Here is a 20,588-nt window from a genome sequence, read left to right as displayed (position 1 = left end):
ATTTTCCACAGCTAGTATATACGTTAATGCATGCATCCAATCACTCTCTAGGCGGATGAAGTAATTTAGTTTAGGTGTTTAGGAGCATGGGTTGAGTTGCAGCAGATGTTGACTGGGCTCGGCGTGCCACGTAGGCTGTGCTCCCTGGCCACAGGCATGCTTTGGGCCAGGGATGCTTGCCTGCCTGCCTGACTTGTGTTGCTTTGCCATGTCTTTCCTTCCATGGTAATCCATTGTTGTTGCCAAGCCTTCATGTGTTAAGGGGTACAATGATATTTGGAACAGTGCGTTCGAATCATTGTCTGGACTTTTTAGAACTAGAAACTTGTCAATGTCGCCAATGGACACTTCTGCTCTACGTGCGGGCCGCGGAGAGACCGATTGTGATGGGACTGCATTCACCTCAAAGAAAAAGTTCAAATGATGCAATGGTTTAGGCACAACGGTTTTACACGGTTCTCTGCTTATACTCATCGATACAGGAATATGGTGACAAACTTGAAGGATGTGAAGACAATAAACGGGAGTGAATACAGAAAAGTAACTGAAATGGTACCTGTTGTGATGTTTCAATTCAGAAATCGTGCACAGTGCACCCTGGGTCGGCTTGGCTCATCACCCTATCAATACAGCAATGAATTGCCACATGCCACCCAGCAGGTACGTTCGCCTCTGGCGTCTCCATACTCCTTACCACCATTGCCAAGTCCTCAACTCAGAGCTCTACTCCCGGCACTGAAAAATATGGTTCGATTAGAGAATTCAAGCAACAACTAGACCCTGATGCATACCTTGATGGACAATGCTGAACCAAATGATGCCTGATCTCTGTTTATTCGTTCTTGATCCACAGCACACACTTTGCAATTTATATTCTACACAAGTACAATACAAAATTTCCCATTTCGTGCGGGTGTCGTGTCGAATCAATCCCCCCCCCCCCACCCATGCTTCAGATTTGACCTTTTGGGGTCCCCTTTCTCCAGCGAGCAGCAAATGGAATGGCGTGCTCCAAAGTCCTGCAGGTACTGCCGTTGTACGCTCCCAAATCTTCCAAGTGGGTCTTTTTATCAGCCGGTATAAAAACTCCCAAATAAAGAATGCACATGCATGCAAAAGATAGCAATGCAGCACGGAGGCAGTAGAATACTAGCATACTGCCTATTCGATGCCGGTGAGTTGAGGCGCTTAAACGGACTCCCGATCAGCACATGTGCCCGACACCGTAGGGCGGCATGTAGCGTCTCGCAAACCTCTCCTCCTCTTTTCCCGGATCTTGGCAGTAAGATTGTGTCCGTTGCCTTCGATGCTTCAGTGCCAAACTAATCGAAGCGCCGAGCCGCGGGCAAAATTTAAAATTAGATAATATATCTGAACATATTTACCGAAATAGATAACATTTAGTTGTATTTATTAATTTAGCATTCGTATTCGGTACACGGTGTACCAGTACACCATATATAAAAAAGCCATTTTCAGTACACGGTGTGCTGAATACGTGTTGCCCGTATTCAGCACACCGTGTGTCGAAAATAGATTGTATTCGGCACAGTGTCATATTCGACACACTATATGCCAAAAATAATTTTTTCGATATATGATCATGTTACGTCTGCTTTTTTGGTACACAGTCATATCGGTATCGAAAAAAGTGTTTTTGGCACACGGTGTGCCAAATATAGCACTATTGCCCGTATTTGACACACCGTGTGCCGAATACTGGCAATAGTGACATATTCAGCATAGTGTGTACCGAAAATAGCTTTTTCGGTACACGGTATATCGAAAATACATTTTCGGTAAACTGTGTACCAAACACGGATACTAAATTAATAAATACGACTACATATTATCTATTTCGATAAATACGCTCATATATATTATTTAATTTTAGATTTTTACCTCCAACCTACTGCACTGGATTTTTTCCACTCTAGATTTCTAGTACTACTGTGCTTTGCGACCTAGGACTGTCGAATGAGCATGGGTAATTTCAGGTTTGGGTATGGGTAGTCCAAACCCTCCCAACGGCATCCATACTAGGACATGATGCCAGGTCGATATCACGTTTTTACCCGAGGCAACTAACTCCCAGCTCCAGGTGAAAACGCACGGTCAATTTTGGGTTTCCAGGGCAAAATAATGGCCGAGGCCGGTAGCTAGCAGCCGGCAGCACGGGCAAGACCTGCTGCTGAAACCAGACGATTTTCCCGAGCAGGCTGCACGCAGCACACCACAGCGCTCCAATAATTCATCAGACGGTCATATGTTTCTGCTGACACTGGTCACTGGAGGCAGGGGCAGCACGAGCACCAGCCAAGCAGTGTCAGCTTTACCACTCGTCGCTGTGCCCGACGCTTTTCCGCTCCTGTCCTCTGTATGCAAACCATTTCGGAAAACACTGCAGTGTGCCTAAATGGAGCCAGTGGTTCTTAAAAGATTGGTAATCTTCAACGTGCCCTCCCCGGTCTCCACCAGCCCTTGTTCCATGGAGCAGTAATGCTCCTGTCCAGTAGTAGTAAAACATTAGTGTTAGATCCTATCCAATATTAGTGAAAGATTACTGTTAGGTCCAAATGTGCAAAAGCAGGGCTGACTACCGGCTCAGTACTAGTAATAGTTGCAGTGCTACGACAGATTATCCTTTGTTTTCGAAACATTTGTTTGCGACCTGAATTCATGTCCTATTCCTATGGTTTTCCCTATCCATGTGTTTAAATTCGAATGTTCCAAACGAACTCTAATATTCACCCAAAGAATCGAATTCAGGGTAGGAACACAGCGAAAATATAACAGCAGTACAATTACTGCAGGATAATTGGAAATACCAGCAAAATCTGTACAGAGCTCATAAGAAAATCTATGTTCCAGCTTGGACCTGATTTGGGGTCAGCAATGATGGTGAGGTCACGATCGAACTCATGATTGGCGAGCTAGTTCATTACAGTGATACGCAACTACGACGTGCAATTGTTTAGCCATAAAACATATATACTAATCCTGTTGAAAAACAGCCATAAATGTGGAGTTGTGGATGTACATGCTTTGTTTGCATCGCACACAACATAAGAGAACTCACGCCATTGGAACCTTGGGCTGGGTTGGTCTCACACCCTCCAGGTGGATGCCTTGCGTGCGCATTAAGTGGAAATGAGCGGGAAAAGGAGGAGACGAGTGGCACAGAGCAGGGGAAGGCCAAAAGAAAGTTTTGGTCGCTTTCCTGAAAAGAAAAGGTTTTGGTTGCATTTTGCTTGGCATTTGGTGACCATGGAGGATGCAGACTAGCGCCCGTGGCATGGCCGGCCAGAACTTGACCTATCCGCACATACATTGCTATCAGTTCTCATGTTCATCAAGCAATTTTAAGTCAAATGTTAACATTTTTATCGTACTTGGAAACAAAAGGGAGTTGCCGTTGTTTTGGCTCTAGAGCGGCATCCAAAAACTGGATCTGGAATTTAATCGGGCCTGCACTGCATACGGACAGTTTCGTCCATACGCATAGAAGTGCCCACGTCCGTTTGTTCCGCTTTCAAGGCACTAGTAAATGGGTATGTGATCGAGACCTGGACGGCACATCCCGCTTAATTCGGCCAAACTAGCCTGCTGAATCATCTGATACCATTATGCCTTTGTTTATGAATTTTAGGTGTCCATCCTTAACGACAATTTCGCTATCTTTCAGTCAGGAATTTCAGGTACCAACTCCTAGCAACGTCACTCACCACACTCCTATAAACAAAGTGCAGTACACTAACTCACTAAGCAAAACAAACAAGTTAACAAACAGTAGCAGCTCGCCGATAGAACGGTGGTCAGTGACGTTTCTTTTGAGCTCAATGGATACCCAGCCCCCACCACCTCAAGAGAAAGGTGAGCTCTCATGGTGTCTGCTCACCAGTGGATCGAGTCATTGAGCTAGTGGCCTAGGGCCACACGCCATAATGTCTTACAGTTTCAGGGCGTCCCAGCCCCAGGCAAAAGAACAAGAATTATGCTAAGGACTGCACTAAACAAGACCTAAAGCGACTCCAAGTAGGGCGATGTGAGCGAACAGATGTCCAGTGGGGAGGATTAACGGGGCAAAGACAAGGAGCGTGTCCCCTCTCGCGGATCCTTGGATGTGCTTTCTGACCAAACACCTTAGATTCCGGCCCAGGTTAGAAGCATGAGTGATGTAGGTTGGTGGCAGTTTTCTCACTTTCACTTCATCACCTCAAATACTTTTGGCAGTGCAAAAGGTAATTAAAGCCTTCCGTGATGGTTTGTTCTAATGGAGTAGTACCTTAGAGGATGGCGACCTGATTACTGTGGTCATGAGTGCTCTTAAAATGGGAATGACAAAGGAGGCTAATAGCTTGGGATAGGTTAGTGACACCACAGGGGCTTCCTGTGGGACTAGAGCATCTTCAGACATTGAAATGTCCTCAGAGTTCTGCCTATAGCCCTATGCCTCTCTTCCCAGAGGTGCCAGTGACTAATATAAACTCTACAAATGAACAGAAAATCATCCCGACCATGCTATCAACCTACGATTTTTAACCGCATTTGTCAGCATAGCTGACCCAGGACTAGTACTAGCTTCTAAAATTATTTCCGGTCTTAAGGGTTTTCTGAAGATCTGATGTTCTCTGACGATCATTGGTAATTCATCAATAACAGCAAACTGTGACGATTGAACACATAAAATTAGAAGAGAGCAAGGCGGACCTCACATCTGAAGTAGCATGTCGATAAGCATGAAAGAAACATCCTTAGGTAGAATATCAATTCAACTTATGTTTTTCCAGTTTTCATGAATCAACATTCATCTCCATACCCGTTCAGCCTTACATTCTGCAATAAACAGCAGAAACATGAGAAAGTCTCAGAACCAGAAATTATGGATAAACGTGATCACAATACTAACACACTGATGAAAATACAAAACCTACCACAGTTAGTCCCGGAAGGATTCATACTGTCCTACAGGATGAACAATCAGAGGTCTTCTTAGCAGATATTTAAACACCTGAACACTTGTAACTTCGCAAAGCTCAAACAGGATACATTGATGACATGGAAAGCCAGGCTCTAGGAAGGTTCTTTAGAGCCACAATGGTGACCAATATCATTTTTATCTCACATCAGAAACTGATATCAGCTAGATAATCACAACTTGACAAATCTCCTGTTCTGGAATAACTTTATTTCCAATGCTAAAAACTGTTAATAAATACTGCTGTTCACCAAACTGTGTCATAATCTACAACCGCAGACATAACACTAAAAGTACATTAAGGGTGACGAATATTACTTAAGCTAAACAATACAACAATTCTATACTGTCACATTTACATGAATATACGTTACACTCTGGACTTGTGCGAGCTGATGAAATTAGAAAACACATAAGATACGTTTTTTGCAATTTGCTGTGGCAAATAGGTAATGCTTGAGCAAACTGAGCCGTTTTCTAGAGATGACTAGCATATAAATGGAATAATGGCATAGCGAGAACGAGGGTAATCTTCAAACTTCTGAAGGTACCATCGATGAGTTTGTACCGCTGCAAAGGACAAGTTTGTAATCTGCACACAAAAAAGATACTGAGAGTTTACTCTACTGGATAGAAAGAAGACACTGAAAAGGACCATAGTCACTAGTTGGTTCGGTTCTGAATACACATGGTGAAAACAGTCACGGTGAGGCATACCACAAAAAGGAAAACGAACCACACAGGAATGTCTGATCCACCACTAGCTATCAACATGCCAAAATATATTACCTGTAAGCCAAAACAACAGCAAAGGTTAATGTCATACTAATTTCAAAACCACTAGAGTTTTGGTAGCCGGCAGCTCAGTGCTCCATTTGAGTCAAGGCAAAGAGAAACAAATTGGGCCCACTTAGTTACTTGACAAAGGCGCAGTAACATAGGTTCCTACATTAAGCCATTTACAGAATGTTTGTGTTTCCCTTTATGGCTGACTGACCATTTCTAAAGGGGACTTTCTATTGCCGAGTGCGAACTAGGTTGGCAAAATGGGGGGCATAACATATTTGATGAGAACTCTACAGTAACATTAAACAGATTCAACATAAAATCAAAATTTCGGCACTTGTAACAGAAAGTTCTCTGATTTCAGTCCTCCAAAGGATCAAAACTCAGTCATGAGCTAAGCACCCCTGCACTTCCACCAACAGGAACCCATCCCACACCCACCCACCCCCCACCCCCCAAAAAAGTTCTGAAAATGGTAACTTTATTTTCATCATTACTTCAGCAATCTAATGGGATTTTTGGATATTCCATATTTGTCAGAATAGTATGTACAACATACTGAATATAAAGGAAGAAAGGAGGCACTCACTAATTCAGCAAGGTAATGAGGGCAAGACACGCGACTAAACCAATCACCGCAAGGAATAACATATTCATCAGAATCTTTGTGTTCACGCAATGATCCCTGTCAAATTGGAAAACATAAACAATGAAATCCAAAAGCATAAATAACTCTGAAAAATTGTACCCTCGAAGATTGCTAGGAAAAGATGCATAAATATGCAGTTTCTTGCCTAAAGGATAGAAAATATGAATACCAAAAAACCTAATAATTATAGTTGACGTTTCATGAAGGGTTGCCAATGTTAGTAGACCAAACAAGTTTTTCTTTGTATTTGTGATTTCTAATGCCCATTGGATGTTGCCTTCTCAAATAGCAAAACAAGCCCAATAAGCCATACATTCAGCTTTTCATTAAAGAATTTTTATTTGCAGTTGAACACATTCTCATATTTTATAACATCTTGGATGCTGATGTGCATATGTAAACAGCAAATCATCTCTTCACGTTCAAGACGAAAAAAAAAATTAGTATAATTAGGGTTCTAGGTACAGATACTTACAAGAATTGCATGGCAACGCATCTGATGGAGCGATCCCAAAATGAAAATAACAGCACCTATCCATTGGCACCACCCCAACTTTAGAAGAGGCCTTAGGAGAGATGACGAATCAATTACTAGATCTGGCATTCTTGCACGACCCTTTACTATGAATTCAGCTATTTGACCTTGAAGATACTGCATTGCTTCAGGAATACAAGAGCTAGCAAGAGATAAAGGTGCAGCCACATAGAAGCTGCCAGGAAGAAAAAACAAACAATAAGTTATTACAAGAAGGTTATATAAGAAAGGAAAAGGTCAGTGCAATGATTATTATTCAAAGAAATCCTTATGGTACTTTGTCATGGGTACCATAATCCTCAAACCAATATCACCGTAAAGACAAGAGTCAATAACTTAACATATTACTCAAAGAAAGCCAGCGGCCAATCTTGACCCATAACAAAGAATTTATAAGTTACAACTAGCAGTAATCAGTTAAGTTACTATATGTGCCAAGTGGCCATGTCATGTCAAGGCCAAATCATCCAGTAAAGCATATTACTCTTGATTCATCCTATGTACTAGCATGCTTTGTGGATAACCTGTAAACAAGCAGCTGCAGTGCAAAGAATTTCATTTCTATTACAACAAGATCTTATAGCACAATTGAATTTATGACAGAAAGAGAGAAAGGAGGAAAAGAAGGGAATAAGTAGTCAAGTTGGCATATTTTAGCAAAAAATGCGCGTTATAATTCAAGAAAATGAAGAATGTTGAAAGATAATGCAAAATGAACTTACAAAAGACCAGTCAGATATGCCATGATGTGCATCCGAGCTGAAGGGCTGTAGTGGAATACATGTTCAGTCTCATACAGGCGTCTCAAAACCTGGATTTCCATCAGTAAAAGTACAAATACAGTCCGCCATACACGATACTTGTGCTCCATGGGGCTCGACCAGACATTACCCAAAGAGAACGAATTTGACCCACCAACAAGATTGCTGGCAATTGTGGAGTAACTTGATGGCTCCGGCAACACTGTTGTCATTTTTATATATGCATAGAACCAGATTGCAAGCAGCAATCCTGTTGTCATGACCACGCCCACCACATAAAAATGCAAGAAGAATTTTTGCGGAACAGTGAATTTCTGCAGTTTTGAGAAGATAAATTAATATTTGTTTCTGAGAATTATACAAAAGTTGAGTCTGCAAGAAGATGACCTATAAGTTTGATACTTTGATGCGTGGTATAATAGTAAACTGCTCAGCGTTTTGATCTTAAGATAATCAAGAAAATTGGTAAGAAGTGAAGATTCTTAAGCATATATGATATCACCTATTTCTCACACAGAACTCATTTGGCATGTACTATGAATATACTCGAGTTATCGTAATAAAATTTTCAAGGTTTACATAAAAAAGCATTGCTTTCTAAATAACACTAATAATCATATTGGGCCTCAGAAGTGGTCCCTAATGAGTAACGAAGCACTTATTCTGAAATACAGCAATTTCTCGAAACCAAGCTACATTAGTTAAAATATCTATCACCTCTACACAGGCTCCACTACTATCCTACAACACAGTATCTGTCGAGTAGCAGGAACTTGGTAATCTACAAGTTAATGCCACCACCTATAATCAAAAGTGTACGAATTCCATCGAGTACGCCAAAATATCTCATTGATCCCCTCTTCGATCACCCTGATGTCCCATTAAACAGTTCTGTGGAATCCATAGGAGGCCAAAATAGCCTCCAGATTTGAAAATCAATCCATGTTCTAGCTTGAACAGTAAGAAAACTATACTAGCCGTGAGTACCCTATTCTAATAACCCTCCACGCTTCTATCTATGTTTGTAGAGCAAGTTCTAATCAACAGGAGGTCAGCGCGAACATAAGGCGAAGCAGCAACGAGGTGTTGTTACTCGCCACCATTCTTACCGCCTTGGGCGAGGAGGTCTTGCCGCGGGCGGAGAAGGCGGAGAGCAGGCGCTGGACGAGGCGGCCGCCGGCGGCTGCGGGGATCGGCAGCGCGGCGGCGACGATGGGAAGGATGGCGGCGAGCCACGCGAGGCACAGGAGGGACTGCAGCGTGGGCCCGCCTCCCGCCTCCATGTGGACGCCGCCGGGCAGCGCGCGCGCGCAGGGGATCTCGCGTTGATCCAGGGGGCGGCGGGGGCGCGCCGGATGGGGCGGCAGCCGAGGCGGGAGGGCGTCGGCCGCACGAGGGCGGGGTTCGGAGGCGGCGGCGCGGCGCTAGGCCCGCAGCAACGGGAGGCGAGAGAGCTCGTGCGGGCGGGCGGGCGGGCGGGCGGGCGTTTGTTCTTGGAGTGGGAAGGAGGGAAGCAGGGGAAGGCAACTAGGCAAGGCACGCTATTTTGGTTCGTTTGCTTCCCCTGGGTGGGGGGAGGTTTTAGATCGGTTCCTTCTGGAGGTGGGCTGAGCAGGCATTAATCTTACGTGTCCAGCGAGTGGTCAGCGACACGACATGTCGTTGATGATTTGATCTGCTCGAATGATCGTCCCTAGTTTTTATTATTAAAAAACATGAATGGGCTCTGAGTTAGCTCTTCTCTTATTTTTCTCTTTCTTATAAATTTTTTTAAAATTTAAATAATTTATTTACTTTTATTCTACAGTCCTTTTATTTTTGTTACCTCTACGAATATAATACCTGACTTACTAATAAAAATAATTAAAAATTAAGAGAGAAATTAGTGGATAATTCCATTCTTTTTTCGAAACCTATATAAAATTAAACTACGATATTTTTTCCGATATATTTATTAGACAGCGCTCTCATGACGTATACATATTTTCATATATTAAGTTTACGCTTAATATTACTCTATCTAATATTTATATATTTTTTTACGATATATGGACACGTGCGGTAAAATTACAAATTGTACGGGCTCGTTTAGTGCCCTGATCGAAGAGGCTAGCGTATTACAATGTCTAGTTAACGATTGGCCTGCGTTCATGCGAGCGATCATCTCACATATCATCGAATAAGTAAAGCCGTAGGGAGAGTGCACTGAAAAACTCTTCTGCGCTGCGGTGATCAATAGCAGTGTGGTGGCTCTCTTTCTTTCTCTGCACGTGTCAGAGTGAAGGGAGTGGGAGCTGGACGAATTAAGCTTGGTTACTTGCCTCCCTGTGACAAACCGTATAAGCTCCACTAGTACTCGGACTTAGATCAACTCCAGCGCTACAGTGTTTGCAGAGAGGGTGGGTGCCTGTATTTTTCGGGCTACTATAGCTGCACGCATCACTGTAGCATAATGTAGCAAACACTGTTAACAGTGTCCGACAGTGGACCCAAAGTAGAAAAACGCGCGCACTGTAGCAGTGATGTAGCAACATTGTAGCTGTACTGTTTACGGAGTCTGACAGTGGAACCGAAGGGAGAAAAAAAAAAAGAGAAACAGGAGGTAAGAAATGGGGCAGCTACTGTAGCAAACACTGTTTACAGTGTCCGACAGTGACTGAAGTAGAAAAACGCGTCGTATACTGTAGCAGTGGTGTAACAACACTGTAGTTGTACTGTTCACATAGTCTGACAGCGGAACCGGAGGGAGAAAAGGAGAAGTAAAAGGTAAGAAATGGGATAGCTGCTGAAGATGGAAAAAATAAGTGATGCTGTAATAATGATAGGAGATACTGTAATAGTATTTTTGAGAATAAAAATTTGAGGTAGCTGCTGAAGATGACCTTAGCCGTTTCATGGCCACCCAATCCAATCTGATCCTATCGTGTCTCATATTATATCGTGTCATGCTCATTGAGTACGACCAGTTTGTGTCGGTACGAGTTAAATTTAGAAAGGGCCAAGTACGACTTTTAGCACGACGTGTCGATTCAGACATGATCCTATTCTATATTATCTAATAATATCTTTTAATATATCAGACTTATTTATATATCGTATGCTCACATATGTTTATATCGTCTGATAATATTTACATATTTATATTTTATTATTTCATATTTATATTTCTCGTACTCATATATCTCTTAGTATATCATGTTTTATAGTATAAATATTAGAGAATAAACATAGAAAAATATCATGTAAATTGTGCCGTACCCTTTTGTGCCAGCAAGTGCATGTATCAGACTATTATGTCGTACCGATACGTTCATCGTGCCAAAATCTTAGACACCATATAACTCTAGTGTTCATACCATACCGATTTGATTTAAAACATTTCATATGACCGTACCAAAACTCATAACATTAGCTACCTAAAAATGACACTCCGAGCTCTAAGCTCCACCAAAGAAAGCGCACGTGCTTCTCGTTGGGATGACAGGAGGCCTCGCCCAACAACGTCATAATTGGTTGGTTGAGGATAAGAGCAAACGATTTTTTAATATATATTTTTCGTGGAAGGGCTGGAAGTCCGTTTATATTATATCGAAGAAAGCACAGTGCTTACACCCCGGTTTTGCACTCAGCTTCCATGTTACAAATATTGCATAGAAAACACAAAAATTACGTAAGCATAATCATATCTTCTTCATTTTTAACATCTCGGTTGCCCTCCACCATGAACACACATCAGAGCCGGAACGAGATCCACCTACCAATATGACGAGGGACTCCAAACCTTAGATATGCTGTAAGATCCAACACCACAAACCTCCAGCTGGGACGCATGTAACACCTTGAACGAGCATCGTCCATCGACTCGCCAAAATCGGTAGAGGAAGAAGACTGGTGCCACCCGCCATAGAAACCAAAGTCGGTGGCCCAAAACAAGTCAACTCGTCGAAATTGGTAGAGGAAGAAGACTGACGCCACCCGTCATGGAAACCAAAGCCGGTGGCCCAGAAACAAAGACCACCATTGTCGACAACATCAGCAAGGCAAAAACGTAACCTAACAAACAGGATGACCAAGATTTCCACCCTTGTGCAAAAGGCAGAAATATACAAACCTCTGCAGCACAGCACCAACGATACTAGCACATAGGACCCACCTCGCGTCCCTTCGCCGAAGAAGACACCGCAAGCCGTGCTATCTCTAGAAAAGGGACCATGGCAGCAAAAGAACCCCGCCGTCTCGACCGCTAGATTAGCAACATCCCAATTCCTCCGTCTCCTAGGAGGACATTGGCGACGCGAAATCGATGATGACGCCGATGAAGAACAAAAGCTCCAAATGACGACAAGTGTAGAAGGAAGTACAACTCTACCCTATTTAGATCTAAGCTAGTAACAGGGGCTATATGCATCGATCATCTGAATCCCTGTTCCCCATCCCCGTCGGCGCGGGAGCTGCCACCGAAGGGGAGTGAGAACGGAGGAGAGCAGCGCTAGACAAAAATCACCTTCTTTCCGCTCCTTTTTATACTGTAGCAGGGAAGGGTCGAGAGAGAACGAGAGGAATCAATATGATATGGACCATGCAGTCGAACACTGAACCGTCCCCGTTTAGTTGACTCACAAGTACGACGGTAGTTACACCTACAATCCTGCACAAAATGAGAATATAGTGGAAAACATCCACTAACGCTTTATTAACACTATTTTTGGTAGAGTTTTAGCTTCAAAATCCATATATAATTTGAATTTTGTAAGATAAAATAAAGTAGTAAAAATATATGTTTTTGTCAAAAATAAGAACAAAATATTTAAACCAAAGATGCTCAATCAATTTATAGCTTAAAAAATTCTTAAGTTAGGATGTAACCAGCTCTAAAAACTATTAAAAGCTCCGTCAAATAGATCCAAGTTGAATGTGATCCTCGATCGAACCCGGATGAGTTCTTTGCTCCCCAACAACGACACACAGGCATGTTTAGCTATACTGGTACGTGTCAATTTTCTGATAAATGTGGCAACCAAACTGATAGGTCGGGCTATAAATTGATCTGGCCGTGCACTTGCTACCTGATCAATTCATCAGTCCGGGAGATAATAGCGAAAGTAACAAGCCTGACTGAACGCAATAACTGTCAGCATTTTCATATATGAGCCATCTTTCTCCGTTGAAGCGATTCATACATGAATCTGACTGAACTACGAAGAACAGAATCGGTAAGCAAGCTGCGGACCATGGTGGCGAATAGAGGATCGCGTCGCAACGTGGGCCAGTGGCAACCCGTCAGTCCATGACGCGAAAAGGCCAATCCAGCCCTAGTCCCCTTATTGGGCTCATCCAGCCCGTGCGCAGCCCATGAGGCTGAAGCATTCGCTAGTAGCCCGCAAAAGGACTCCAACCAGCAGCGGCGAGTAGCGAATTATATATAGGGAATGTCTATTTATCATATGACAGATTTAGACACTTTAAACCTATCTAGCGAATTATACATAGGAAAATATATATTAGGTTATATATATATATATTAGGTTATATATATAAATATAACCTAATCCCCATTTCACCCTATCTCTCCCAACTCGACTCACCTGCCACTCCTGACTCGGCCCCACATGCCGCCTCGTTGGTGCCGTACCGGTACCGGCACGGCCCCCGTCTCTGTCCCTTCACCGGATCCAAGCTCCCCCATCTCTGTCGCCACCCCGCCCAGCTCTGGCAGCGCCACCGCCACCGAAGTTGCCGCCCGCCACCACCGTCGACGCTAACAACTCCAACCTCCACACCCTCGCCACCATCGTCGGACCAACCGCCATCTAGCACCACCCCGGTGGACGGCGCCCCCGTCGCCTCGCTGTCCCGCCTACCGCTAGCCACCACTGCCAAGCAGGCGACCTCCCCAGACATCTTCTAGAACTGAAGGCCCACAAGGTCCCTCCCAAAAATCCTGAACCCTAACCCTAACTTTATAAGAGTTCATGAAGTTCGTCAGAGTTCGTTGGAGGTGGAAGAGGAGGAGTCCAGCACGAATATCAACACCGATTGGAAGGTTAGAAATTTAACAGATTATCCCCCTAAAAATTGTCATTAGATATTTAGCATTTCTCTTATATATATACGGTAGTGTTATTTTACATCTATAGTATACTTAAATTTTGTTCAGTATGTGTAGAATAATATGCTACACCTAGGATGTAGAATTGTGTGTATACATACATACATACATACATACATACATACATACATACATACATACATACATACATACATACATACATACACATATTTATTTATTTATTTATTTGAAAAATTACATGGCTATTTTAAAAAAATTCAACAATAGGCTACCGCTATCTGTTCATCAACCGAGAGGAAGGTCTCGTTACATGAACGGGCAACACCTTATGAGGCCCGCACGTGAGGGAATAAAAAATGTGGCGCGACCACGAATGAACGGGTGACAGCTTGCTGTCGCGCGGTGATCAGGTGATATCTTTATCTCGCCCACTGATCGAGCGACGATAATGTGTCGTCCAGTGAATGGGCGACACCTTGTTGTGGCCGATTTTTTTAGCCGATCGAAATTATTTATTTGTGGTAGAATAGGCATCTGTGCAGTGCAATTTTATGGTTTAGATTCATCGAGTGCCTTAGAGGTTTGTGCAATATTTTGGATACCTAGATTTGATAAAAATGAAAAGTTCAATACGGCGATTTTAATGAGAACAACGGCATACATGGACGGTGACATGTACGGTACACCATCATTCTAACATAAACAAATATTATGTCTAAATCTAACACGCCTTAGGAAATGTAAACAATAGATTACAATATCCTCTCGCGCTTCCTCTCCCATTCCGCCTCACGAGTCTCCGCCATCATGCGGTTACACTGCTCGCTCATCTTCTCTTGCTCCTCCTGAATGCGCTTGCGCGTAGTCTCCATCCTCTCATCAGCTTATATCTCATAGAAGCGTCTCCAAGAGATGTTGTGCTTATTATGAAAGAGGAACACATCCGCTTGTGGCGCGGTGCTCGTGAGCTCATCCTACACCTAAAGTCGTAGTACCGGGAGGTCCTCAGCTAGCACAACGATGCAGTATGAACAGTGTCTAACGTCCAACTGAGGGTCAACCAGCTCCAGTTATGCCATAACTCCATGTTTACAAGTTCTTTACAATTTATAAGCAAAACAAATATAGAGTAATAAGTAAACATGCAATATATAACATGAGATAATAGATTGTTCAAAGCAGACCTGGCTAAATGGGTCGCCCAGCACGGTATGATCCGAGCCCATTTAGGCACGGGCTCATTTAGGCATGGTCCAATTAGCTCGACTAACTAACCAGGTCGTGTCGTGCCGTGCCGCAAACTGGCGACGCAGCCCACACCACGACCCGTGAAGCATAGTGCCATGCCGAGCCAGCCCGAGCACGGTTGCAGCACAAAGGTCCATGCCAGGCGAAGTGGCCGGGCGGTGGCGCAGTCGGGGCGGGGCGAGGGCGACCGTGGTGGGGAAGCTAGGCGGTGGCGCGATAGGGACAGGGCTGCCGGGCAGCGAGGCTAAGTGGCCGAGTGATGGAGCGGTGGGGTGGGCATCGAGGCAGGGCAGCCGGGCAGCAGCGTGGCCAAGGTGGGGCAGTGGGTCGACAGGGCAGCTAGCCGGGTAGCCGAGGCTGGCCGTGCATGTGCTGGCCCATTTAAGATGGGCGTGCAGCACGCTTGACCCAGGCACAGCCCAACGCCTCGTACCATGCTTGGGTCGTACCTACATTGGCGTGCCTCGGGACGACCCAATAGACACGACACATTTGGATAGCTTTAGTTCAAAACATACACAACTATGTTACCGAATCACAACGTAAGATGTTACAACCTAAAACATAGTGACAGTATCACTAATACAATAGTAAAGTACAATACTGTGTACATGAATAACCATTACAACACAAATTAGAACAATAATCGAACTAATGAGTCGATGAAACAGATTATCAACGAGCACAAGGACGTCTCCCATCTGCAGCTGAGCTGGAAGGACATGCTTATGTGGGCTTGACACTTGGAACACCAACAGTGTATTTCTTGTAAGTGTGTCCTATTATGTTGCACTCGCTGCACCATTTCACGCGACCTTCAGCTTCTACTTCGTTCATGTCATAGGGATCGGAGATTAACACACAATCAGGCCCAGGTTGATTCATGAAATAACCATATATCCTGAAATCATAGATTTCATGGTTCTATGTGTTGAACAAAGTTTTCTTTTTGAAGTAGTCAGAAATGTACTTTCGAGTCGTCATCCACGTCACAGCACACACAACAATCACATATGAGCATGGGCTTCTACAATAGAATCATCTTGTAGCAGGTGCGAACACACTTGACATAAAATATGGTGCACTCTTAGATAAGTCTCTTACGCTTATCCCTCCCCTCCTTCATATGTCCCTACATAGAATTTTGTATCTATGTTGTTCAGTTTCTATGATCTTCATCTGGTGCATCTTTGTCTTCTCCGTCTTGTCTTTCATATACTTAGTCATCTTTGTCCCATAAATTAGGCGAGCATCATTCAATGTTGTGTGCGCTATTGCTTAGTGCTCCCTGAAATACTTGCACGTCCCTCAAAGTAAAAACTCTACAATCCCCACAAGCGGTAACCCCCTCACACCTTTCATCACTCAATTGTAAACCTATGCTAAATTAATAGTCATAATATCGTACCTAGCCCAATTTGTGTCGTAGAGCAGATCCCACTTCTCATTCAGTTCATTCTTAATCCACTCGCTAAATAACCTGGTAGATAATCTGGTCCTCCGCGTTATGCAAGCTTCATTGTTTGTTAGCAGGGATTCAAGAGATAATTGTTCATCCTCCGATCCCCTCATAGGGATCCCTGCATGCTCATGTATTTGCTTCTTTGTCAGCTCATTCAGTGTCTTCTAAAGAGCATCAAACTTTCACTGTCGGTTCTGACCACACAGCCTCTTGAACATGTTCATGAGATTCTTGTTCTTGAATTGGCGGAAAAAGTTTGCACCAAAATGCCTTATGCACCACCTACTCTGCAGATTTGGCCACACAGGTCCCATCACGTCGTCGTCCATTCCATTTTGCATATCCTAATTTGTCACAAGCATCCTAGCATGTCAATCATGTATAAGTCACAGATTCAATCGAGTACCAACAATTATCATCCTTACACGGTACAAGGATTAATACAAATTGCTGGTGTTCTCACTCTCCACAAATGCAAAGTTCAACATAGAACTTGATTTTTCCCATCAACCCCAATAACAGTCAAGATTTATCCCTCGTACATACTAGTAAGGAAAGTGTCATCGATGCACATAATAGACCAATAATAATCGAAAGTTTTGATACATGTTCCTAATATGAAGAAGCATCACTTCATGACATATTTGCTAGGTTTAGATAACAATACATACTTATTAATATCTTAATACGTCACTCTTGTTTAGCCTAAGAGTACAGTCATTGCTTGTCTCTAAAGTAGTTGCTATTTGTTCAAGCAATGGCATGTAGCAAATATGGTAGATTATCATATGCCGCTTTGTAGGTCCTGAACCTCATCTCAATTGCCCTCCTCTTTGTCATCCATATCTTGTTGTAGCTGATAGTTTACTTGTAATCTTCTTCAATTTGCCTGATATGGATCCTAGTTCATAGTTTAAGTTGTTCACAATATGAACGTACATCACATTGACAACAAATGTTAAGATGATGTTCCTGCAGCTAGGCTCAAGTTCATCCATCGTGAAAGTATGGTCGACCACAATCGATATCTCTCAATACTCAACTCACTTCCCCTTAAAGCCGTGCACCCGTCACAGGTAATATTGCTTTACACACTTCACATCATATTCCTTCTTGCTTGACTTAATAACAAAAAACTATCGTCAACATGATGTGGTCCATTGAGTCACAACATCCTTTATGATCTGACTGGTCAAATACATAGCACCCTCGGTCATCTCATTCTGTGTGACACGTGATTCTCCTTATTCATCAGAAGGTTGTTAAAATTGTGAATGTTCTAGTTTGCGGGAACATGAGCATCGTTCTCGTCATCTCACATATCACACTCAGGAGATTCGTCAGCCTCACGATCATCATACTCCATCTAATACCTAACATATGTCTAAATACTACATCTAATTGTTAAAATATACCTACAAATAAAATCTAGTTGCTAAACTATATCTAACCCTAATTTGAAATCTAGATTTACATTTTAAGCTACGTCTAGTAGCTATCATACCAGATTTTTTAAAAAATTACAAGATCTAACATCTAACATACATTAAAACCTATCACTACTGACTATCCTACATGATTTGTAAAAAAAAAAGATAAAAAAAACGTCTCCGATTTCCCCTCCCCTTCTCTCTCTCCTGGTGATCTCTTCAACCTCTCCCTCTCTCTCGACTGCGCTCGGTGCAAATAAGGTGTTGACGTCGGCTAGGCCGACACGCGCGGTTTTCATACCTAAAAGGTGTGGCCCGAACAGTGGGTGACACCTTTTGTGTGGGCTCATTGGCGTTCCTCGCACGAAGATCTCGCCCATTCACCAGTAACCAATTGTTGTAATTTTTAAACAATTGTATATATATATATATATCGCGAGTATCCCTAGCGCCCAAGTAGCAAGGGGCGCATGCTGCTGCAGCCCACGAACTCGATGCTGGTCGTGGAGAGCGGAGAGGCGTGGTTCAGCACCGCACGGTGAAAAGGGCAAGGCGCGCACACATTCCCGATTGAGTTTGCGTAAAAATCGTGGGAAATTTGCCTGAAACAGTTTTATTTGACGCGTCCGGCATGTAGAGGTTTGAGTCCCCACCCAACCTGCGAGGTCTCCATCCGCTCGACCCTGGTTGGGGTAAATGGGATGAGTCACCAGTTAGGGCGAGACAACGGGACGGGATGCGAGCGGGTTAAGATCCGGCTCGCTCTGAGTATATGTTATATATTTTTTAGTGAGTTTATTAAAAAAAAAAATTTTAATAAATTTTTTAGTAAACTCGTGTATATATATATATGTAATTATTATCATACTATGTTAGATCTTGTGAACTTTATATGTAATTTTTTATTAATTTTTATGTTATATTGGTTATTACCACGTAACTAAATTTGATCTAGAGCTTTCAAAAGACTGGACAGCACGGATTGGATCGGATCAAAATCGAGACTCCATGAGACTAGACGGAGCGAAAAAAGGCCACCTGGTCTTGAAACGAGGCAGGACCGCAGGACGGGGGACATACGGGTGGAGACAAGTAGAAGCAAAGCTCATCTCGCCCAGCTCCATGTAGATCTGTCCTGGCGCGGCAATCGAGGCTACGAAAATTGAATCCCGGCACCGGTGAAATTCGATTTTCCAAGTGCGAGTACCGCGGGGGGGAAATGGCGAATCGGCCGCTGCCATGCTCGGGACGTGATTCGTTTGGCACGGACGTTACGCGCATCATGCGTATCTTCTTTCCATCACGACCTGATCATCAAAGACAAGTGCAGTTACTGCTGGCACATCTTCTCAACGTGTCTACAACGGATGTTGTTAGCTGTCTATGACAGTTTTCGCATGTTGTTTTGGCTGAAGTGGAGGAGAAAGAAGTCGGAGAGAGCGAAATGAAACTGGAGGGAGAAGAACAGTGATATGTACCTGTGTGAACACGAATTTGCGGTCGTAGCAAATTATACTGTGCTTGTGTATTGTACCAAAAATATTACGGAGGTTGTATTGTGCTGGTTCCCTCTTGCATTTCATGGGGACCTTGTTCCAGATCGCATGGCTGACAATGACTTAAAGTTAGGGTAGTGCTGCTCTCTAACATTATTTTTAGAAGTCAGAGGATATGTTCGGAACGAAATATTGATCTCGTTTCGAACGAGGTGTCGTCTAGTATTTAACAGATATCTATTAGATAATTTATTGTTATGTGAATTATTGTATATAGGCCGGTGGTTATTAGTATATATAAAATTACAGGTAAATGTTATAGACAAGTTTTTGAAACAGTACGTGTATCAAGTGGTTTTTTAATGTCTAGAAGTGGCAGGAATAAATCTTAAGAGTTGTTCAGTTTTTGAACCCAATAGATCAAACCAAAATTTAATCAGTAATCAGAGCAATGTTAAATGTTGACCGTAAAAATAGCGTTTGATTTAAAATCAAACTAAAATTTGATCGATCAAAAATGTTAACAGATGACTTGACCGTTCAAAATTTGTCTAAAAATATTATAAAAAAATTGTGTCTAAAATATTATAGAAAATTTTTGTCGGCTAAATTTTTTAAAGGCAAGATTTCAGAGCATGACCTTATAGACAAATGTTGCCTATGAGCTGGATAAATCTATACTGTACGTGGTATGACCTAGTATAATGGAAGTTGCAGACCAGAAGCATCCGTTCCGTGGAGGCGGACTCCGGTCGCGCGAGCTAACGCCACGACCGCAATAGCGTCATGCTGGCGGCCATTGCAGCCAGCGATGCCACAGCCACATGCTTGCCTCTACTGTTTATACTACGCTAAAACATGGACAGCTGCGTCCACAAGCATTATGCGGTGCATCTCTGAATAAAAGCACTCTTTATCAAAGCACCAATCGCATCCATTCACTACATGAAGGATGAACTGCTAAAAGCAGAGGCGATCAGGAACCACAAATTAAAATGCAACGGAGAAGAATCATCCAGCACAGCACAGAATGATTACAGGCACAACAATATGTGATCTAGAATTGCAAGATCACATAATCACTTACAAAATCAAATCCGACGCAAAATGAACAGATATTGCTAACACAAGAATCAATCGCATGAACTGGGTAGATCTAGAACGCGGGTCAGA

General features: G+C 43.0%; 1 protein-coding gene across 1 annotated transcript; it reads right to left on the bottom strand.

Moving 5' to 3' along the window:
- Nucleotides 1–5,171: 5,171 nt before the first annotated feature.
- On the bottom strand, nucleotides 5,172–9,277 carry LOC133889449 (polyprenol reductase 1-like). The gene is made up of 6 exons (XM_062329965.1): nucleotides 8,819–9,277; nucleotides 7,671–8,023; nucleotides 6,889–7,123; nucleotides 6,354–6,449; nucleotides 5,696–5,767; nucleotides 5,172–5,570 (listed from the first exon to the last, which is right to left on the bottom strand). Exons 1-6 carry the CDS (start codon nucleotides 8,990–8,992, stop codon nucleotides 5,466–5,468), a joined length of 1,035 nt encoding a protein of 344 aa, XP_062185949.1. The 5' UTR covers nucleotides 8,993–9,277; the 3' UTR covers nucleotides 5,172–5,465.
- Nucleotides 9,278–20,588: the final 11,311 nt, after the last annotated feature.

Source organism: Phragmites australis, chromosome 13 (assembly GCF_958298935.1).
Source record: "Phragmites australis chromosome 13, lpPhrAust1.1, whole genome shotgun sequence".
NCBI lineage: Eukaryota > Viridiplantae > Streptophyta > Magnoliopsida > Poales > Poaceae > Phragmites > Phragmites australis.
Note: the sequence above shows the minus strand (reverse complement) of the source record. Positions and strands in the feature narration are given on the sequence as shown.